At 46.5% G+C, this 23,804-nt stretch overlaps 2 protein-coding genes across 5 annotated transcripts in view; both read left to right on the top strand.

Moving 5' to 3' along the window:
- Positions 1-23,804, top strand: part of TSPAN16 (tetraspanin 16) — a 214,771-nt gene that overhangs the window by 156,143 nt on the left and 34,824 nt on the right. The window lies entirely within an intron of this gene.
- PLPPR2 (phospholipid phosphatase related 2) overlaps positions 1-23,804 on the top strand; it is a 49,583-nt gene that overhangs the window by 24,206 nt on the left and 1,573 nt on the right. Inside the window, exons 4-9 of one of the 4 annotated variants that reach the window (XM_080988246.1) lie at positions 4,139-4,259; positions 6,241-6,497; positions 9,624-9,800; positions 15,933-16,073; positions 20,488-20,612; positions 22,819-22,863. In XM_080988246.1, coding sequence (XP_080844372.1) covers positions 4,139-4,259; positions 6,241-6,497; positions 9,624-9,800; positions 15,933-16,073; positions 20,488-20,612; positions 22,819-22,843 — 846 coding nt within the window. In that variant the 3' untranslated portion in view covers positions 22,844-22,863. The remainder of the gene's footprint in view (positions 1-4,138; positions 4,260-6,240; positions 6,498-9,623; positions 9,801-15,932; positions 16,074-20,487; positions 20,613-22,818; positions 22,864-23,804) is intronic. The other 3 variants (XM_080988244.1, XM_080988245.1, XM_080988247.1) reach the window with 3 other exon arrangements.

Here is a 23,804-nt window from a genome sequence, read left to right as displayed (position 1 = left end):
GCGTAGTGATCAGACCATGGCACCTTCATCGAAGGAGACATGATCACATCTATACCGATGCCAAAGATCAAATCCAGCGTGTGGCCTGCTTGATGAAGGATTTTCATCATTAACAAGGATACATTCAACATCTCTGTTTTCAATTCATAGGGTCCTTTCTACAGGTCTGTTACATTCGGCATGAAACTCTGCTGTCATAGACCTTGTGAGATGTGGGGGGAGAGAAACTGGGAGGGGGGGTGGGAGGAAAGAAGAGGGGATAATGATCTTCCATGCTTTTGCTTACTGTATGTGCAGAGTTTTTATGTCAGCGTCACGAGATTTTGCCAGCAAAAGCAGACAAATAAAGAACCTCCAATCCTATTTTTAAATATCGATCTAATTTGTTTACTTATTTTCTTCGCCCTTCCCTCCCATTTTTGAGCTGTGTTTCATCATCGTGTAGTTCCGAGTATATACAGTGGAGACAATGATAATAAAGAATAATTATCGCAATTAGAAAAGCCTTAGACTTTAAACCATAGCGTCACCTCAGTCCAACTGATGGGGAAAAACCACATAACCATGGTGAAAACAGTAGGTAAAGGTAAAGGGACCCCTGACCATTAGGTCCAGTCGTGGCCGACTCTGGGGTTGTGGCGCTCATCTCACTTTATAGGCCAAGGGAGCTGGCGTACAGCTTCCGGGTCATGTGGCCAGCATGACTAAGCTGCTTCTGGCGAACCAGAGCAGTGCACAGAAACGCCGTTCACCTTCCCGCTGGAGTGGTACCTATTTATCTACTTGTACTTTGATGTGCTTTCGGACTGCTAGGTTGGCAGGAGCTGGGACTGAGCAATGGGAGCTCACCACGTCGTGGGGATTAGAACCGCCGACCTTCTGATCAGCAAGTCCTAGGCTCTGTGGTTTAACCCACAGCGCCACCTGCGTCCCAATGGTGAAGACCCTACTCAATCCCAAAAGCTTGGATTGCACCTGCAAACTATGCCTAAATCTCAGTAACGAGGGAGCCAGACCTGCTTCTAGAGGGCGGGAGTATATATATTTTCTGTTTTTTTCTTGAAATAATTTTACCCTCTCCCTCCCATGGATGCTGTTTCTCCCCCGCTTTCATCCCAGGAAGAGGGAAAGAATAGGGAAGGCAGCAGCTGTGATTTGACACCCTTCCAGCCATTTCTACGCCTGCATCTGTGGCTTCTCTGCTGCTGCAGTCTGTCTGCTTCTCTTTATGGCACCTTCTGCTCCCTTGGGGTTGGGGAGATGGGGCATGTCTCTCCTCACAGGCCCAGCTCCCTCTGATGGTCCAATCCATAGGGCATCTCAGTGCTGCTGCCCACCCCACAACCACGGTACCATCTAGTGGGGAAGTGATATAGATAGAGAAAGCGCGCCTCGGTTTAAGAATGGTTTTGGTTTAAGAACAGACTTCCGGAACGGATTAAGTTCGTAAGCCCAGGTACCACTGTAACTCCCTACTAACTGACTGGGGAAGTGAAATATTAAGTGAGATTGTTGGGCTAAAACCCTGCAGATGGGTGAATGGGCCATAGGCTGTTGCAAAGAACTCTTTGCCAAGCAGACTGTTCAGAGATGTCTGAAAGAAAGATTAAATATTCCTGCTCATCCCCCAAAATAGTCCTCTTGGCTGGTACATCGTGTGACTGTATACCCTGGGTTTCCCACAACATTTAAACCACACCTTTGGCATACCAACATCTGAAATGTGGAGAAAAGATGAGCAGGTCCCCCACCCCCAAAGTAGTCTGTGGTCCATGAAAGTCTATGCTGAAATTCGGGAATTTTTGTATTTTTATGTTGTGAACTGCCCTGAGTTCTTCAGATAAAGGGTGGTATACAAATTTAATATATGGAACTAAAAATAAATAAATGCCTGTGCATAATTAATCTATATACAGTCATACCTCGGGTTACAGATGCTTTTTTTCGAGTTACGGACCTCCAAAACCCGGAAGTACCGGAACGGGTTACTTCTGGGTTTTGGCGTTCGCGCATGCGCAGAAGCGCTAAATCACGCTTTGCACATGCACAGAAGTGCCGAATCGCAAACCCACGAGTGCGCAGATGCACACGGATCACGTTCGCAACCTGAGCGTCCACTGTACACACAATATTGCCAGAAATGTAAAAAGCTTAAACAAACGGAACTAAGAGAAGCTAAAGGACACCTCCGTTTTTTCCAAAAGAACTATTCTTTAGTTGGGTGGGTGTGTAATTTTTTTGAGGTTATGTATATGTGTAGTGACTACATTTCATATACAGTGGTACCTCAGAAGTCAAACAGAATTTATTTCGGAAGTCTGTTTGACTTCCAAAACGTTCGGGAACCAAGGCGCGGCTTCCGATTGGCTGCAGGAGCTTCCTGCAGCCAATCAGAAGCTGCATCAGACGTTCAGGTTCCAAAGAATGTTCACAAACCGGAACACTCACGTCCCTGTTTGCAGTGTTCAGGAGCCAAAACATTCAAGTCGCAAGGCGTTCACGAACCAAGGTACGACTGTATTTTATTTAAAGGGGGGGAGGAAATGTGGATTTATTATTATTCAGTTCAATTTAATTTATTTAAATTTTTATTTTTGAAATGAGATAATAGACCCTCTCATAGTCACTTTACAGTATGGAAAGCAGGATCACATATAACTATTCCAATACCACCATGAGCATAACTGAAGATTAAAAAAGAATGTCTGGAGAAATCCTAAGTAACAAATGTCAGGATTAGTAGCAGAGATAAACATAATTTTACATGGTTTTCTGATATTACCCTCAAACTCGGGCAAATAGGGATTGCAATAGATTCTCTTCTTCTATCGGATGAGTCACAAATCTTCTCTCTCATCAAGCAGAGACTGCTAAGACCATGAAATCCCAAAACTCTACCTCTCCCAGCCTTTTGTATGTTCATCTGCTTACTTAGGATTGCAGCCCTACCATGGAGTAATGCCTAATTACTTTTATAATCTAGATATCGCATCGCAGAGCTTTTATGCTAGCTCGTCTAAATGCATTCCCCTCATCTGTTTTGTTCGGAAGGTTTCCAAAAATCCCCTTCCAGAACAGATTCTGCTCCTGTAATAAGAAAACACCAGATACATCACGTAATTTTGGACTGCCCTCGTCTCGACACCCGTGGTAGAGATCTCCTTGTGCTTTCCTTACATCCTAAAATATCAATTTACAAAGAGTCTGTAATCCAATATTTATTGAGGGATGATACTCCTGAAACTACCAAGATTGTTTCGGGGTATTTTCCCGAGATCTTTTAAGCTAAATCTAAAGTTGCCTGATTTACTCAATGGCGGCTATCTAGACTTTTATATATATTGTGTGTGTTTTGGATTATTAATGCATTTGGATGACATTGTATAATTTTATTGCTTAAACTTATGCCAATAAAGGCCAATAACAATAGCAATAACAGTATCTCTGTAGACAGGTAAAGGTAAAGGTAAAGGTAAAGGGACCCCTGACCATTAGGTCCAGTCGTGGCCGACTCTGGGGTTGCGGCGCTCATCTTGCTTTATTGGCTGAGGGAGCCGGTGTACAGCTTCTGGGTAATGTGGCCAGCATGACTAAGCCGCTTCTGGCGAACCAGAGCAGCGCACGGAAACGCCGTTTACCTTCCCGCCAGAGTGGTACCTATTTATCTACTTGCACTTTGACATGCTTTCGAACTGCTAGGTTGGCAGGAGCAGGGACCACCAACGGGAGCTCACCCCGTCTTGGGGATTCGAACTGCCGACCTTCTGATCGGCAAGTCCTAGGCTCTGTGGTTTAACCCACAGCACAACCCGCGTCCCTTATCTGCAGACAGGAGCAGACTTAAATTGGACTCGGCTGGGGACCAGAGTCAAAGAGCAGAATTAGGTAGTCACATCTTTTTCTGCAGCAAGTGCCCATATATTTGTTTCAGCCATATATGGTCTCAGAAATTGATACCCCGATAAAGAGTGAGGCCCTGTCTTGCTAAATAAGTGTGTTGGACCCACAAGTGGTGTAAAATCACTGTGTCAGAAGCACTTTCAAAGAAACAGATTCTTTCTCACTTCAGTGGTTAATGAATTGGGCTTGACTTGGCCAAAGCTTATCTTCTCTCTCTCTCTTACCCATCCTGCGTCAGATTCTTGTTGGAGAACTGGCTGCCTTCTTCCTCCAGCCTGAGAGACGTGAGGAGAAGACAATCATCTCAGGAGAGTGTTGCTATTTCAACCCCCTTCTACGGCGCATCATCCGTTTTCTGGGTAAGTGAAAGATGACTTTACCACGCTGCCTTGTTTTCTTGCCTCAAGGTCACTCCCAAGATTCCCTCCTCACTTTCAGCTCCACCTGTTTAAGAGTTATGTGAGCAGAATTCCCTGATCCGGACCTTGTGCAGAATATGGATCAATAAGCTCTCCAAGCCGAGAAAAATAGAGTTCCAAAGTTTTACTGCAAACCATCTTTTAACTGGTTACGAAAAAAGTTAACTGACTAAAATACAAATCAGCTCATTGCTCTTAAACAACTAGCAATGCAGTCCAGTTTTCTTTAGGTTCTTACTTAAGGACTGTTCTCTCTCTGGTCCCAGAGAGAGACACAAATAAGCAAGTTATCTTGCAATATGCCGGCAGTTTCTCAGAGAGGCCCAGTTTCCCAGTCATCATTTAACATAAACACTGAAGCAAAAGGCCTATCAGCACTTCTGTTCAGCCCATGATTTCAAGTGTTTTCAAATCACAGATCTGAGAGGTGGTTTTTTTGTTTTTTGTCCCACTCCTTTCCCCAGGAAAAGGAGCTGTTTAATACTGAATTGGAACAGAAAACTCGATTGACGTTTGTTCAAATTTGACAGTAAATGACAAGGTTTTGTGGGGAAAGCAGTGGGACAAAAAAAATATTTCTCTTGGACCTGCGACATGAAATCATGGGACAAATGAAACTGTGGATGGCCCCAAAGTTGTAGCAGCTTTAGCTTCACTAGCACCTTTTTTTTGCACTTGCCACTGTTCTCTGCAAAGCAGACGTTCTGCAGATGCAAAGCTCACTATGTTCCACGCATAATGCACACTAGGACTGGGCGATATCTCATTTTCAACATCACAGTATATGGCCAGCTAAACATCGCGATATACAGATTTATCATGGTGTCTGAAATAAGGAGGGAGCTATGTAGAGGCATTGGCGAGCCTCACAGTTTTTCCTGCATCGTGAATTTTGCTCTTGTGATTCGCTGCCCCTTGCTTGAGGCAGGGGAGCGCTGAGCCAGCAGAGTTAATGAGAGATGCAGGAATCGAGAGACCCATTGGCTGGCTTCATGGTTTTGCCCACGTTGTGATTTTTGTATAGCGCACACATACATGATAATTCACGATATACTGCCAGGCAGGGCCGGATTTAGGTTTGATGAGGCCCTAAGCTACTGAAGGTAATGGGGCCCTTTATATGTCCAGCTGTCCTTTGTCAACAACAAATTGTCACTGTTTTTGCATGTGTTGAATATATGCTATATGGTAATTTATGGACCTAATAGGTATCTAAAGCCTTTTGCACACATTAAAATATGTATTTTATCAAAGTAATTGTTGAACTGAAATTCAATTAAGAAGTATATTAATAGTGAAATAATTGTTAAGCTCTAACTTAAAATGATTTTTTATTCATAACAAACTTAATAATGCAAACACATTGGCATTTGGCAATAACAAAAGTTCCTTTAGAAACACAATTTACAAAGACTTATAATCTAGTCTCTATAAACTTGCTATAACATGAAATAATAATAGGTGTAAATATATGGTGCAAATTACTAATAATTATAAATAGCAGAATGTAGGCACTCTATATATAGAAATGAGCAAATCAGTAATATTTTAGGGAGCAGGCTAGCAGGCGGGGCCCATGACTTACATCATAGGAGCCTAGACAACACAAAACACTGTTGCTGTATGTAGGTTTTAATTTATTTGTTTTTTATCTTATATTTTGGAAATGTACATCCAGGTTTTTCCCCCCTTAATTTTTTTTAGGGGGGGGGGCCCAAGAGAGTGGGACCCTAAGCTACAGCTTGTTTAGCTTATATGTAAATCCGGCACTGCTGCCAGGCGAAAAATTATGAAACCGATATCACGATATGGACTTCAAACCAGTTTTGGACGATATATCTTTTACAAAAGCCAGCTTCCCCACCTCCAGCTGCTCATCTCCTTCCTTTCAGCCCGTTTCTTCCCCTTTCCTTCCCCACAGGCATTTATTCCTTTGGCCTCTTCACTACCACTATCTTTGCCAACGCTGGCCAGGTGGTGACCGGAAACCAGACTCCGCACTTCCTGTCGGTGTGTCGACCCAACTACACTGCCCTCGGCTGCCAGGCGCCCCCAGGCACCATCTACGTCACGGACAAGGCCGCCTGCACGGGGAACCCCGTCCTGGTCACCGCCGCCCGCAAGGCCTTCCCCTCCAAGGATGCTGCTCTCAGTGCCTACGCTGTAGCCTATACTGTGGTACGAGGCTCTGGTGGGTGGAGGGGCCAGGGAAATGGGTTTCGGAGTGAGGAGGGAGCTGAAGTGGCAGGGGTACGAAGAAAGCGCCCATCTCTTCCCACAAGGACATGTTGGATGTGGTGGAGGTGACTGCTGGGCCCCACCTTTCAGAGGCCACCTACACCAAGTTTTCCCAAACTTGGGTCTCTAGCTGGTTTTGGACTACAATTCCCATCATCCCTGGCCACTGCTCCTGCCAGCTAGGGATGATGAGAGTTGTAGCTCCAAAACAGCTGGAGACTCAAATTTGGGAAATCTAGGGTTTCCATATTTCAAAAAGGGAAAACCAGGACACCCTGAAAGTTAGGAAGACCCCAAAATTGTTGAGTTGTGTGTTTTTTTAGGAAAACCCAAAAGCTGTAGAGTTGCTTTTTTAAAATAACAAAAACGCCCCCCAAAACCACATTCTTGCTTAAAATCCAGGACAAAGCGTCACCTTTTGGAAATTCCCTCCCAAACGTCATTTCTGCCTTTGAAATCCTGATAATGTCTGGGGAAATCTGGATGTATGGCAGCCCTGGGGAAATCCTGACCTATGATCACAAGGCATGCCAGCCAGCTCTGGGTTTTGCTTGCCCCGCCCCAAAGTGGGTTCCTTAGGAGGGCTGGGGTGCTTTCTGATGGGCATGAAGGAAAAACGAGGGGAGGAATGTGGGCCTTTTGCTATCAAGGCTCAGAAAAGAAATGGGTTTGGTGGCTCAGCAGTGTCACAAAGTGTTGCCTGTTCTGAGCAGAGAACCTACCTTCTTTCCAGATGGAGAAGACTGAATGGTCTACCGCCAGAGTTGGAGGCAACCATCCTTCTGAATACCTGTAGCTGGAAACCACGGGAGGAGAGAGGGCTTTTGTGTTCATGTTCCCCTCGCTGGTTCCCCACAAGGCGTATCTGGTTGGCCACTGTGAGAACAGGACGCTGGACTAGATGGGTCCATAGCTGTCAACCGTCCCTTATTTGGCGGGAAAGTCCCTTATCCCAGCACCGTGTCCCGCTGCTGTCCCTTATTGATGATGTCCCTTAAATTTCCCGGGTTTCAAAGGAAGCAGCTCCTCTCCTTCCCTCCCTGCCGGCCAGGGAGGAGGGGGGCTCCAACTGTGTTGCTTGGTTGCCCGGCCCGCCCCCCTCCGGCCTCCTCTCACCAGCCTCAGCCCCCGGGAGCCCCTCCCTGCCAGGACTGGCGGGAGCCTCGGGCCCTTCCGCCGCCATCCTCCTCACGGCCACTGAACTGAGCCTCTCTGCCTGGGGTAGCATCTTTGTAGCTTGGATTTCGTTTTGCACGAAAAGTGGTTGCTGCTTGTAGTTATTTAATTGCAGTATTTCATCAGTTTGAGCAGCAACCTCTGGAAATTATCTGGTCCCTTTTAACTCCTTATTTCAGGTGGTTGACTAAAATCCCTTATTTTGGCTGCTGATCCCTTATTTTCGAGGCTGCTGGTCCCTTATTTTCAAATCTGTAAGTTGACAGCTATGGATGGGTCATTGGCCTGATCCAGCCGGCGAGTTTGTTTATATGTTTCTAAATAATTTCCCTTTGCCTCTTCAACAACATCTGGGGGACGCCCAGGATCAGCAAGAAAGACTTTAGCTGGGGTGGTGGCAGCAATCTGCTATGGGGTGGGAATACATAAAGGCGGGAATAAAGGCTCATCCAAACTTCCATTTGCTCCACTACTGAATTGGAACCAATGCCAATTGGTTTCCTGCAGAATGCTGCTTGTTCCACAGAGAGGATTTCCAGGAAAAGCGACAGAGCAGAGGCAAAATTGCTCGGACCAGAAAACTGCCCAGACCTGTGCTTTCTAGGCAAGGGACAAGCAGAAGTGTGGATGAGCCCTTAATATCTGCATATCGAACAAGACTTTTCAATGTGTTTGCCTGTGTTTGTTTGTGTGTGTAAGAGAGAGAAAAGAAGGAGAGAGAAGATACATGGGCTCTGCCTTGGGCAGCAAAATGTCTTGGGGCAAGCAGTGGATGTCAGCCGCGAACGAGGGAGAAATTCCTCATATCAAAGAACTGGAAGAGACCAAAAGATGATTAGAGCAGCCTCTATCCTGGGCTGCAGAGCCAGCTTCCCCACTAGGCTTCTTCCTGCATATAAAACACAGTGCAATTCAGACCATGCAGTGCTGCCGAAAGGTGCTTGCTTATTTACTAGCTTTGTGCACTCGCTGGTTTCATGATTAAGATTTACATTATTAAGATTTTCATTATTAACATGATTAATAAGCTGAACAACCAGCTCTAGAGAACAAAGCGGCCGAGTCTTGCAGGAAGAAAGACACACATGCACAGATGCACTGCTGGCCAAACTGACTTGGCGGAGAACCTTTCCCGACCCCAGATATGTGGGCTGGTCAGCCCCCCCGAGAATGAAGAAAAGGAGCCTTCCCACAGGAGAACCGATATGGGGCACACTGTTTCAATTGGGGTTAAAGCAGTGCTGTGTGTACTGAGCTTTCCATTGGGTGTGTGTGTGTGTGTGTGTGTGAGAGAGAGAGAGAGAGAGAGAGAGAGAGAGAGAATTAGGGAGGAGGCACAGTGGTCAGGGGCAGAGATGCTGACTTGCCCCCACTATTGAGGGATCCAGTGTTTGATGTCACACAACACGTCATGCAATGTGCTGATTTCGCACGTGCCACGTAGTGCGAAGCGCTGATGTAACATGGGGGCCTGGCTCCCTCCTTAAGAACTTCGGGAGGGGCAAAGTATCTTGGCCCCCACTAGCTAACGCACCTGGTCACAGGTCTTGAGGAAATGTGGTGGCAGCGGCTACAGGAATGTAGGAAACTGCTGGTTGCTCTAAGGCCCATTTCAGTGGGAAGTCGCGGGGGGAGGGCGGGGAATGATTCAGGACTCTGCAGTTGACTGCTACCTCTCTGGAAGCTCCACAATACAGAATATTCGCAATAAGAACTGTAAACCCGCCTTCTTTATTTACATTTTAAAAAGACCACAATATAATAGCTGTGCATCCTGCAATGCCCACTGCTCTCTTATGCGCTCCTAACGCCCTCCAAGGAAGACTAAGCAACTGCCCCCACTGCCAGCCTCCGACTGTGACCCTCTGTTGCTCCTCCCTCCCCCTGCAGATGTACGTGACCCTGGTCTTCCGGCTGAAGGGCTCTCGCCTGGCCAAGCCCTCCCTATGCCTGGCTCTCTTGTGCCCTGCTTTCCTGGTGGGTGTGGTTCGTGTTGCGGAGTATCGGAACCACTGGTCCGATGTGCTGGCGGGGTTCCTCACCGGTGGGGCCATTGCTGCCTTCCTGGTAAGTGATGGTGTGTCTGTCGTGGGCAAGACTGAAGGCAGGCAGGGGGAGGTGGGGCTTCTGCACAGGACATGGGGAAGAGAGAGCTCGGGCCGCCCCACCTGCAGATGAAGGATGTTATCTGGTGCAAGACCTTGAGATGCAGGGAGATGGCCTAGATGCTCAGGAGTTGTGCCACGTGGGCCTTCAAGGGGGCAAGGGGGGACTTTGTGAGCAGTAGGCTAATGTTCTGTTCTGTTCTCTTCATTCCTTTCTGTTTGGCAATTAATAATAATAATTGGGACGAGGGTGGTGCTGTGGGTTAAACCACAGAGCCTAGGACTTGCTGATCAGAAGGTCGGCGGTTTAAATCCCCATCACGGGGTGAGCTCCCATTGCTCAGTCCCTGCTCCTGCCAACCTAGCAGGTCGAAAGCACGTCAAAGTGCAAGTAGATAAATAGGTACCACTCTGGTGGGAAGGTGAACGGCATTTCCGTGTGCTGCTCTGGTTCACCAGAAGTAGCTTAATCATGCTGGCCACATGACCCGGAAGCTGTATGCCGGCTCCCTCGGCCAATAAAGTGAGATGAGCACTGCAACCCCAGAGTCGGTCACAACTGGACCTAATGGTCAGGGGTCCCTTTACCTTTTAATAATAATAATAATAATAATAATAATAATAATAAAATGTTGTTTATACCCCACCCTCCCCAGCCGAAGCCGGGCTCAGAGCAGCTAACAACAGTAAAAATAACACAGTTTACATAAAATCAGTTAATTGAAATACATTCTAAAATCAATTCATTCTAAAATAAATTCAGAGTCAAATTAATGGCAACCATTGGGCTAGAGTTCTATGAGGATTACAGAAGGAGAGAGGGGGTCAGATTGTGCCTTGGCCAAAGGCCTGGTGGAACAGCTCTGTCTTGCAGGCCCTGCGGAAAGATGTCAAGTCCCGCAGGGCCCTAGTCTCTTGTGACAGAGTGTTCCACCAGATCGGGGCCACGGTTGAAAAAGCCCTGGCTCTGGTTGAGGCCAGCCTAACCTCCCTGTGGCCCGGGATCTCCAAGGTGTTTTTATTTGAAGATTGTAAGGTCCTCCGTGGGACATACCAGGAGAGGCGGTCCCATAGGTATGAGGGTCCGAGGCTGTATAGGGCTTTAAAGGTTAAAACCAGCACCTTAAACCTGACCCTGTACTCCACCGGGAGCCAGTGCAGCTGGTATAGCACCAGGTGAATGTGATCCCGCAGTGAGGACCCCGTAAGGAGTCTTGTCATGGCATTCTGCACCCACTGGAGTTTCAAGGGCAGCCCACATAGAGTGAGTTCCATAATCAAGTCTGCAGGTGACCATTACGTGGATCATAGTGGCTAGGACAGGGCGAGAGAGGTAAGAAGATTGTCTTCCATAAACACGGTTTTAACAATGCGTCCCTAAGTGACTGTGGAGGCCAATTCTGGATCCACATGTCCTTCCACAGTGGGGACATAGGTTTCCTGGTGGGAGTTGATCACGGTGAGGGTTTGCCAAGCGTGCCTTCCTCTTAGCACGTTTCTCCCTTTCGTCCTGAGTTCAAGTGTCTTCAATGCCCATGACACCTTTGGTAAAGGCTGTTCTCCTGTTGGAGCACTCGCAGGCCAGTGTTTCCCAGTTATCAGTGCTTATACAGTGGTACCTCGGGTTAAGTACTTAATTCGTTGCGGAGGTCCATTCTTAACCTGAAGCACCACTTTAGCTAATGGGGCCTCCTGCTGCTGCTGCGCAATTTCTGTTCTCATCCTGAAGCAAAGTTCTTAACCCGAGGTACTGTTTCTGGGTTAGTGGAGTCTGTAACCTGAAGCGTATGTAACCTGAAGCATATGTAACCCGAGGTACCACTGTTCTATATTTTTTCAGATTTGCTTTGAGAGAATCTTTAAACCTCTTTTGTTGTCCACCGGCATTTCGCTTTCCATTCTTAAGCTGGGAATAGAGTAGTTGCTTTGGAAGACGAAAGAAGCCTAATTTAATAAGTGTCTGCACAGCAGTTACAGGAGCCTCCTCACCAGATTATTAGTATTATTATCAGATTAGTACTTCACCTACACCGAAGCCTCTAGGTGCCGTACAACATACAAAGTAGGAAATGCAATTACATGGAAACATTGGCAAGCATTGTGCAAAACTACGTGTAAAAAGCTTGCCTCTCCAAAATAAGAGCCTCCGTAAATAATGTTACAAACCAACAGCAGGGGTGAGATGTTAATTCTAAAGCCCTAAAAATCCTACCACTGTTAAAGCTGACAAAATTGCCAAGGACTACAGAAAAATGAACAAACTTGTGGGGTGGGGCATAGCTTTGCCTGGCAGCGAAAAGATGGCACAGAAGGCACCAGGTGATCTTCCCTGGGGAAAGTGTTCTATAGAAAGGGTGCCATCACCAAAAAAGTCCTGTCTCTTGACGCCACTCTTGTTTGTTTATTTGTTTGTTTGTTTGTTGTAATTTCCAATTTTATACATTTCAATAATTTTACAATCATTTTAACATTTCAGTTTTGATGTATTTTTGTTTTTAGTTATACTTTTCAAGTTTATACATTTTATTAGTTTCACAATCAGTTTAACATTTCAAAATATGACTTCCTTCCCCCTCTTTCTGCAGTTTAAAAAATACATTCTGCATATCCAAATTCATTTAATTTGCTCATTTAATTATCTACTTTAAATATATACTCTTATGAAACTGCAGGTTATTACAATAATCCTGCTAATGTTTCTATCTGTTTGCAATTTATCTGGAAATATATCATTCTAACATTCATAACTTGACTTCCTTCCCCCTCATCCTGCAGTTCCTTAAATTCATTTTAAATATTTTCTGCATATCCAAATTAACTGAATTTGCTCATTTATTCATCTACTTTAAATACATACTCTTACAAAACTGCAGGTTATTACCATAATCCTGCCAGTGTTCTTATCTGTTTACAATTTATTTGTAAATATTCAACAAACCGTTTCCATTCTTTTATAAAAATTTTGTTATCTTGATTTCTTATTCCTCCAGTAAGTTTCACCATTTCTATGTATTCCAGAAGTTTTTGTATCCATTCTTCCTTTGCTGGGACTTCTTCTTCTTTCCACTTTTGGGCGAGTAACATTCTTGCTGCTGTAGTTGCATACATGAATAAATTTCTATACAGTTTGGGTAGATCTGTCCCTATAATTCCCAACTTGATGCCACTCTCTATACTTCAAGTGGAGACATAATTTTCAAATAAAAACATCTTGAAGGTCCCAGGCCACAGAGAGGTTAGGCTGGCCTCAACTAGAGCCAGGGCTTTTTCGGCTGTGGCTCCCATCTGGTGGAACGCTCTGTCACAAGAGACCAGGGCCCTGCGGGACTTGACATCTTTCCGCAGGGCCTGCAAGACAGAGCTGTTCCACCAGGCCTTTGGCCAGGGCACAGCCTGACTCCCTCCTTCAGCAATCTTCGCGGAGCTCTGGCCCAATGGTTGCCATTGATTTGATGTGAATTAATTTTATAATGAATGATTTTAGAGTGTTGTGTTGTACTGTTGTACTGTTTTATTGTTGTTAGCCGCCCTGAGCCCGGCTTCGGCTGGGGAGGGCGGGATATAAATAAAATTTATTATTATTATTATTATAAGAGAGCCCCCACTGACAATTATAAGGTTAAGATAGGCTTATTTAGGAGGAGTTCAGGTACCAGGTTCCTAAGCTGCATAAGAGTTTAAAAGTTAATACCAACACTTTGAATTGGGCCTGGAAACATTCTAGCACCCACCTGTGTAATATCCTCAGAACACCTGATCCTAGTAAGTCACTGTGCTGCCAAATTCTCCACCAACTGAAGTTCTGAACCAACTTCAATGGCAGCCTCCTGCATTAATCTAGAGGGAGGTTACCAGAGCATAGGTCACTAATGCTAGGCTATCTCCATCCAAGACAGGGTCACAGTTGTGCCACCAGCAGTCCACACCACAGGGAACGTCTGTGCCTTCAGTGGTAACAATGGATGTAGGAATGTTCCCAGTCTCCTTCAGGAAGAGTACAACCACCTCCAGAACTGGCTGGGTACCACTTCTCTGGACCAAGAAGCCATCGTCAAACAGCACCTCTGTCTTGTTTGGATTTAGCCTAATTTTGTTGCTCTCATCCAGTCCATTGCTACGCCCAGCACATCCACACCCAGAGGAGATGAAAAGGAGAAACGTGTTTGTGTGTCCATCCAAAAAGTTGATAATGCACTCCAGAATGCCCCACTTGGCAGTTTAATGTACTGTAGATATTAAATAGCATAGGGGATGAGATTGAACCCTGTGGAGCCACAACCCCTAACTAGGTCAGCCATCCCAGAAGCGTACCATGGTAGATGATGCCAAAAATGGTTAGAGCGGTTCTCAACCTGTGGGTCCCCAGATGCTGTTGGACTACACTCCCATCATTCCTGAGCTCTGGCCTTGCTAGCTAGGGGTGATGGGAGTTGTAGTTCAACAACATCTGGGGACCCACAGGTTGAGAAAAACTGGCTAGAAGAACCAAGAGGATCACATTTCTACTGTCTCCTTCCTAGCACAGGGCAACCCAAGGTAGTGACAAAAGCACACCTAACCCTCGGTTGATATGGATCCAGAAAACCAGTGTCCTCCAAGAATATCTGCATCTGATCAGGTTTGGTGGTGCCTTTTAACAGGACCTTACCAGGGTTTCATTTGAGTTCATTTATGAGCACGGAAGTGTTTGTTTAAATGCCAGCAGGTGGTGGTATTGCTGCAGGGGACCTCAAATTAACTGCTGTAAGGGACCTCAAGAAACACCAGGAACAACTTAACATGACACAGCAGGGGGTTATTGGAATTGTAGTCCAAGAACTTCAGGAGGCCCGATGATACTCATACCTTCCCTAGGTACTGTAGTGCACATAGAACTGAGTCCTGCAGCCCCAAACAAATTGTGTGGCTCATTGTGTGGCTAGGGTACTCTTTCCCCATTGTGGGAAAATAATGTGTGACCCCTTTGGTCTGACCCAGCAGGGCTTTCCCCATATATGGAAAGGAGTCAAGGAGCTTGGCCAATAGCCGTTGGCACGGAGTCAAGGAAGGCTAGCATTAGCAGAAAGTGCCATATGTGGTGGACCGGTAAAAGGGTAAAAGAGTATTGGGTAATAATTCATAATGAATTGAAGAAAATGTTTATAAGTACTTTTCCAGAGTCCTTTTTGTTGAGGATAATTCAGCCGGAAATTCCCAGGTGTCAAAAAAGGTTATTTTTGTATGCCGCCACTGTGGCCCGTGTTTTGTTAGCCCAAAAATGGAAAACGAGCGATGTCCCAACCAAAGAAGAATGGCAACTTAAACTGATGGAATATGCACAGCTTGTGGACCTAACATATAGAATAAGAGAACAATAAGAACGTACATTTAAAGAAGATTTGAAGATGTTTATTGCATATATGGGGGGGGAATTGTGTACACTCGAAAACATGGGCAGCATTAAGATAAATTCAACAATGCAAACAAGATTTGATGGATGTAATAATGGAATACTGAACGGTTTAGTTTATGTAAAATATGCAGGGATTTATGTTATGCAAAATGAACCATGGAAAGAGAAGAGGGGAAGTCATTGATGTTTTAAGGTTGTTTAAATGCATTTTCTAAAGTGTAAAACAGAAAATTTAATAAAAAATATACACAAAAAGGAAAAAAAGTAAAGGAAAGGACTTGGGGAGCTTGGCCTATAGCCATGTGCATGGAGTCAAGGAAGGCTAGCATGAGCAGAAAGTGAAGAACTAAAGTAGAAGAACTAAAATTGGGCAGAAAGTTTAGTTGTTGTTGTTGTTTAGTCGTTTAGTCGTGTCTGACTCTTCGTGACCCCATGGACCAGAGCACTTCCACTGCCTCCCGCAGTTTGGTCAGACTCATGTTTGTAGCTTCGAGAGTCTTCTCTTCTCATGAGGTGGCCAAAGTATTGGAGCCTCAGCTTCAGGATCTGTCCTTCCAGTGAGCACTCAGGGCTGATTTCCTTAAGAATGGATAGGTTTGATCTTCTTGCAGTCCATGGGACTCTCAAGAGTCTTTTCTTTCACTGTATTGTTCGGGATCAGGCGAAGAGGGTTTTTATGCTCATACCTTCTTTTGCTGGCAGGTGACTTGCGTGGTCAACAATTTCCAGAGCAGCCCACCTACGGCCAAGAAAACAACCCCAACTGAAAGCAGCTTGCCCAGTGTCCCTGTCATGGGCTTGCCCTGTGTGGACAGTTCCCTAGAAAAGTTGAGTGTGGCTCAGGTAAGCGGCATTCCGCCCAGCAACCCTTGCCTACCTCCTGTTCTGCGACGTCCTGAAACATCTCTACAACTTATGCACAGACACACAGTTGGCTCCAGGTTTGGGGGTGGGCTGTGGGCAAAATGTGGCCCTCCATTGGGCTCCCTCCTCAGTCAGTGGGCCATGACAGGCCTACATGGCACAGTGGGAGCAGGAGTGGGGAGCAACTAGAGTTCTCTGATCAACTGGCTTTAGCCACCACTTAAATCCCATACAGCATCCCAGAGGAACACTATGTTGGGGCATTATGGGAAATTCCTCCAGTTTAGATGCTAGACCCAGTTGCTTGGAGTGCTGGGTCTGATAGATAGATAAATAGATATATCTTCTGATACACATGTAAGGCTATCATCATTCAGTCCTACTTGGAGAATTTCTCATCACTACCCTGAGTTTGCATGAAGTTAGGGTGGGGAAGGGCAGCAAAAGCAGGTTGTAAAATGCCACTTTTAAACAGGAGCAAAGAGAAGGAGAAAGTGGTGATTTGAAAGAATGCAAAGGGTTTAAGTAGAGTGAGGAGGGGGTGACAGTGAGGGATGGAAAGTGGCAATTAAAAGCTTGAGCACTGGAAGGAGTGAGTTGGGAAATGCTCTGTTGTGTTAGCTTCAGATAGTGCATAAGTAGCTTCCCACAATCATACATTTCATTCCTGGTGCCTTGTGTTGTCCTCAACATGAAGTTCTGGGCTCGATGCAGTAATTTAGAAGAGATATTCTATGGGGAATTCCATGTATGACTACCTGAGTTCCACCATGAAAGTGGCATGTACCATAATACACCAAACAAGGAGAATTCAAAAGTCTCTGTTGCTTAGAGGCCCATATAATCTTGGTGTGATGGAAAGGACAAAACTGGGAGAAGACATAATGTGTCTAGTGAAAAATGAGAGATGATAGCTGGAGGGAGTAATCAGGAAGCAAGAAAGGAGGTTGTGGTAATCCAGGAAATGTTTGGGTGGAAGAAATGGGTTTTAAGAGGGAAGGCAAAGACAAAAAACAGGTTGTCTCAGATGTAGGGAGCAGCTCCAAAGTGACTGTTGAAGACTGGAGAGCAGATGAATTTGTGCAGAGGGAAGGGAGCAGGGGTTGAGGAAGATGGGAGGGCAGAGCTATAGAACAAGTTCACATAAAGCAACCTCTTTTGTGTGATGGGACATGTCTGGCTGCCCATCACATGGTACCTAAGCTGTCCTGCAGCCACTCTCTTATCTCTTTGCTCCACTTCAGGAGTGGTCAAAGGGAGGACTGACTAGCTGTTGCCTTGATGAACAACTGGGCAGCCGCTTTGGCATGGTTTCTGAGAATTGCCCTTCTTACAGGGATATCTGAAACCTGGTGAATATCATCATTCACGCATGAGTACCCACCACCACAGATTAATTCACGATTGTCTGAAAGCAGAGTATGTGTTTCCTCAGTTTTAGAAATGTATGAATGAATGCCAACAGCCAAACCAAGCTGACTATAAACATACATTGGTGTATCCCTGAGTTTTCAGTTATTCACAAAATCTGTTTAGATTGCCAACCTTTACACGTGAATGTGACACACCCAAACTTTTCTTTTGGCCTCTTTTACGCTTACATCTGCTCTCTTTGTTATTTTCTGCACCAGAGCTTTTACTCACTAATAATCTATATGCATAGCACTGAGTTTTCCCTCCATTCTAAACCACCTTTCCCCCCCCACTCCTTTTTATCTCGATAAGGATTTGGGTCTCCAATTCTCTATCCAAGTATGTAGCCTTGGTGAGGTTTGTGTGTCAGGGGTGTGTGTTTGTGTAACTTTCCTCCCCCACCCACCCACCTCATCAAATTCTCTCTCTGTAGATCATGCCATGCATTTCCTTTTAATATTGCCAGAATCCATCCCTTTCTGTTATCAGTTGCTAAATCGTTGCTTCGGGCTCTGATTGTTTCTCATCTGGGATTCCCGTCATGTTTTGTTTTCTGTCTGGCTCTCTCCCACCTTAAATTTTTCATTTCTCTTCCAAGTTCCGCTTGCTGAATAATCCATACCGCATGGCGGTGCTTTGATCATGTCATTCCTCTTTACTGCTTACTGGACTGGGTCCCTATTATCTTCCAGAGACACTTTTGCTTCCTGCTTTGACATCCTGGAAAGACCTTTCAGCTCTTTGCACTTGCAGTTTCCGATCGCTCGCTATGTTGCACTATGTCTGCTTTTTGCTCCCTCTCCTGACGAGGCCTTGGGTTTCTTGCCCTGTCCTTCCCTTCTCTACTTGCTAGGAGTCCTCTTTCTCCTGCTAATGTCTTGCTTTCTTCCATAGAAAAGCAAACAGAATACACAGGTGCTTTTTTAAAAAGTGCCTTGTTGTCTAAAACAAATAACCACAGAAAAAAATAATCCAACATGCAAAAAGTGCTTGATCCATTGGCTCACAGTCTGAAGGCAGAGAGCTTTTAAAGATGCCTAGACTTGATGCCAAGAATAAAATGGAGCAGTGCCAAAAAATTGAGTAGGGTGGGTTCATTTGTCAGAAGGAAAAAGGCTCTTCTTGGCTGAGCTATTCTGAACCGTTTGAGAGGGGAAGGTTAGCATAAGGGAAGGCCAGGAAGCAGGAGGTAAGGAGTTGCAGAACTTGGAATGGTGGATCTTTAGGGTGATGAAAAGGAGGAAGCAGGGGGCAGCAAGACATGGCCAATATCTTGCCAGCTCTAACCTCAACAGGGAAGTGTGTCAGGCTAGCTACTCCCCTTAGTTCTTGAGCCCCTAACTCTAGCTGCCTCCCTGGATGTGGGGAGGTTAACCACCACAATGATGCTTGGACCACGAGGGAGAAAGCCACCTGCCAGCCAACTCTCTTGAATTCCCAATCTCCTTGCAATTTGCTTATCTCAGAGCCTGCTCAGTCCACCCTTCCCTTCTCTGCTCACATATCTGTAAGCCCAGAGCGACTCCTGTTCAAGCAAAGTCTTACCTTCAGCATGGTTGGGTGGGATTGGCTCCAGATGTTGGTGAACTACCTCACCCCTGGCTATTGTCCGTACTAGCTGGGGCTGATGTAAATTTGAAGCAGGAGGTTCCTCTCTCTGTGTCTACTTTCCCCCGTGCAGACACATCAGTACAAGTTGAGTTGCAGTCCCAACACTTGCAAACAGCAACATCTGAAGGACAACGTAGTCTCCATCCCTGCTTTAGACACAACCCCTGTGATGGAAATGTGGGACTGATTATGGACCTGATTGGTCCTCTGCCCCCAACCAAATGCTGCAGGCAGGCAGGCAGGCAGGCAAGGAGAAAGTGGCCCTTCTACACAGAAAGCATGAGTCAAGGCCCCGCTCCCTGCTTTGTGATGAAATAAGACACACAGACACAAGTAGTTTAGGTTAATGGGTTAAAAAAGGACATGACTTTATTGGTTACAGAATGTGAGTGGTATTGGCTTAGGCATTGGGATCCAAACAGACTATACTTGACTCCTGCCCGCTCTGCAGGGAGTCACACGAGGGTTAACAACCAAGTAGGGGGAGCTTGTTGATGCAAATCAACTGGAAGCTTTCCCCTAGAGTCACCAGGGGTCGAGCCATGGCCCTAGCCGCCACCTGGGCTTCGGACATGAACTACGACCGCCGGACTCCTTTAACAGAATACCCTTCAAGGGGAGGGGGAGGTGATGGCCACAACCTCCCCTCCGACACACAATGCATTTCCAGTGCCTAACCACCAAACCTTACAAAGTTGTGACAATTTGCTACGAGGTAAGTGAAAAACCAAGTGGCTGGACCCAATCTGCCGGGTGGAACTTATTTACTACCAGGCCCCTTGGCCAACCAAGGCGACCGACTGAGGTCCATAGCAAGGTCAGGTGCTGAGGCAAAGCCTAAAGGGAGGGCGGGTGATCTGAGGAAGCCGGGAATAAGAAGGAGGAGCTTGTAGGGCCCGCGGCCTACAAAAACCACGCCCACCCGCCCACTGGATTGGCTGGCTGGAGTGTGTGACACAGGCCCAGGACTCCAATGACACAGGGGGCCTGGCCACGCCCCCCTGCAGCCGCAGGAAGCGATTCCCGCTCACAACACCTCCCCACCGGGAAGAGGAGAGGCTTTACACATAAACAGAGTGAGTTTTTGTGAACCTTTCCATGCCCCGAATTCTGGAACTTTTGGGATTCGCGAGTCCTTCTTTGTGTGGCATGAGCCACCTTGTCCCCAAACCCTCGCCATTCTCCACACCTTGAAAATAATCCAAAACTTCCATTTCCTTCCCTCCCCAATCCAAGCAAGTGTGTGTTGACCAAGCAGCTAATTGTTTCAATCTCTGTGTCGTTCTCTCCCAACCATCCGTGTGTGCTCCCCCACTCCCCTGCTATGGTGCTGCCTGCCCGCCCCCCTTGGGGTGGGGTGGGGATGTAGCAGGTGAGGGACCCCCCAGAAGAACAGGAGTTTTCTACACTACTCTCAAGAGGCCTGGAAAGGCAGCTAGCGCGATCTCTCCGCTTGGCGGCGCCTGGAAACGCAGCAATGGCCCGCCCCTACGAGTAAGTGACTGATCCGGAGGAAGGGGGAGGGAACTGCCTTTGGGTCAGACTCAGCCCCCTGCAAGATGCCATCCCCACTGCTTGCTCAAGGCGGAACACTCATCGAGGGAGAATAATATTTGGGCAGGGCGTCAGCGTAGGGAATAACTAGAGGTCAAGGAAGTTGAGGGCCGCAAGAGTTGAGAAGAGAGGGCTGTGCGAATGGATGGGTCCAGAGAGACAGACATGAAGATGTCAAGGGAGTTGGGTCAGTTGCTTTGACGGTTTGAGGAGACCCTTCAGGTGGAAAGGAAGCATGGAAGGAAGCAAGAACTTTCCCATCCACCTACACTAGGTGAGCTGGAATGCTCGAATTGAAGCAGAAATTCCCCACCCCAACTAGGTATGGTGAGGACAGGACGCCCCATCTGTGTAAAGCCCATAGCTCAGTGCCCAGGTTCAGTTCCCAGATTCTCCAGGAACAGCTGGGAAAGATTCCTGCCTGAGACTCTGGTGAGCGGCTTCCAGCCGGTGTAGAAGACAATACTGAGCAGGTTGACCAAATGGGTCCAACTTCCTATATTCCTTAGTCATCTGCATGGCTGGGGTTGCCTTGCAACTAATGGGCATCTCAACATTGATATACCATAGCCTAGTGTTTCTCAAACTTGGATCTCCAGCTGTTGTTGGACTACAACTCCCAATATCCCTGGCCAATGGTCCTGCTAGCTAGGGATGGTGGGAATTGTAGTCTAACAACAGCTGAAGACCCAGGTTTGAGAAACATTGCCATAGCCTGTGAGCAGAGGCAGCCTCTAAGTGCGGTGAATTGCCCAGCAGGCAATTCTCTTATCTTAAAGTATATTTTATTAGGGAAAATGTCTAAGAATTGGAAGCACATTAGAAACTGAAGAGATGATCTGAACATTATTTAATACTAAAGAGAACAATGAACCAGGAGAAATAAGCCTCAAAGTGTTCATTTGGTTATTCCACTTGGCTTTTTAGCCTGCATCCCTCGTGCCTTTTTGCAGGGGTGTGGGGCTGTTTTCAGCCTGAGCGTTTCCATCTATCTTTTCGGATTGGTGCAGCTGACTGAATTTCCATCTCAGTTTCAAAACCCACAAAACATTTGGCCCTCTTAAAGTACACACACACACACAAACACACACAAGTATATAAGGCAATGCTAATTACATGGCTGCCTGGAAATGAGAGTCATGATCCCTACAGTTAGTTTTCTGTTCAGTCAGAGCAGTGTTTCCCAGCCTTGAGTCTCCAGCTGTTTTTGGACCACAATTCCCATCACCTTTGACCACTGGCCCTGCTAGCTAGGGATTATGGGAGTTGTAGTCCAAAAACAGCTGGAGTCCCAAGGTTGGGAAACACTGAGTTAGAGCAAAGGTGGGGGAATCTGTGGCCCTCTCAATATTGCTGGACTACAACTCCCATCATCCCTCACCACTGGCCATGGGTTTGGAATCCTACAGCATTTTGGGGGGTGGAGCACAGGTTCCCTTAATGAAGTCCTACATTTAAGCTGTCAGAGGCTCTTCAACATCACAGGAAATTGTAACCAGCGATGCCAAAATACCTCTGAAAAGTAGTTTCCGGTCTACATGGGTTGACACATGTGATAACCCATCCTACAGGATGAGCAAAATTGGGCCAGCACATGTACATCCAGGAGAGATCAGCTTGTTTTGATCGCAGCTTGCGGGTGGAGGAGGAATGCCTGTCATAATATGATGTCCACCAAGGGGGGGGGGATTGTCAGCATCCATCTGTCTCAAGATACAATGGAGTGTGCCTCCAGGGGTGAAGTCAGACTGCGGTATTAGCAGCACCAAAGCAACCTCACTGGAGCACTAAGCCTGGGGAGGATGTATGGAGGTCCTGGGCTGCCCAGATGATAAGACGCCCCTCTTGGCCTTGCTGATGTGGTCCAAAGGAAAGCAGGGCACCATGCAACTGTCTTAGGGACTCGACTCTGGATTTGTGTAGGATTAGCCTTTTCTTCTCCCAAAGATATCCTGCAAGGGGGCAGACGTCTAGGACCGGAGTTTTCCTACTCCTAGATGGGTACCTTTCCAGGTTGACAAGCCCCATCTGCCCCTCAGTGAGGGGGCAGCATCGCCCTAAATCGCAGAGAGCTCTCTTCATTTGAAGGGCAGGGGATAGTCATCCTTGGGCGAGATCCTTATTCTGACAATTCTGTGTGCAACAGGAGGCCTGGCAACATGGCGGAGTAGGTTAACAAATGCCCATGGAGGTGCGTTTGCATGGACAGTTTATCTGTGGATGCCCATTGCCCATCCCGCAGGCAACATGCACCAGCCTTTCCCCCCGCCCCCTGCTTCCCTGAGCTTGAGCATTAATAACCCGCTTGCTCTGGCTGTGCCATGCTTTCTCTGATGCTTTGCAGAACAGCAGGAAGTGACCTCAACATAGTGAGCAAAGTCCTGAGGGTTAGCCTGCTTGGGCAGCTGGGGTACAACCCAGCAGCTGGCTTCCTTAAGAATGTGACTGCCACACCATGCTTCTGCTTTGGTTTTGAGCACTGGAGGAAGACAGCACCTCTCTCTTGAAGAGCAGCAGGGATGACTCATGTCTGGGGGTAACTAGCTCCACTGGGTCCCAGGCTCCCTTCCCAGCAGTACTGATGGGTCAAAGACAGGCTGAAAACAGGTGCAGTCTGTTCCCTGAGCGTTGAATGCACTTTGTCGTATATCTACTGCAGATCATATGACCCTCGAGAAACAAACGCTTGCAGGCACATCCTTTAAAGGAAACCAGCAGCAATGTTGTGTTTATGTGTGTGTGTGTATTTGTGTGTGTGTGTAGTTCTGTGCTAGATACTCCAAATTCCGCAACTAGAAAAATTCTGAGACTAGAATAAATTACGCCAGCTAGATAAATTTATAAAGCCAACCTAATCCACACACATAGGTCTCAATCCTATGCCCACTTACAGGCGTATAAGCCCCACTGAACACAGTGGAACTTACTCTTGAGTAAGTAGGCACAGAACTGTGCTGCAAGTCTTGGTTTTCTTTGTTGCTGTGCTGCTTTGCCTTTTATATATATGTGTGTTGTTCACACCAAAATAAACTTTTTGTTGTTGTTTGAGACATTTTTGCAACAACCAGAAGACGGGGGGGGGGGGGGTGAAGTCTCATATGGCAGGGCTATAAGTAAAGACTAGGTCAACTT

This window comes from Podarcis pityusensis, assembly GCF_964106645.2.
Source record: "Podarcis pityusensis genome assembly, chromosome: 17".
NCBI classification, from domain to species: Eukaryota; Metazoa; Chordata; class Lepidosauria; order Squamata; family Lacertidae; genus Podarcis; species Podarcis pityusensis.
The sequence above is the reverse complement of the archived record's forward strand: the minus strand, read 5'-3'. Positions and strand labels throughout refer to the sequence as shown.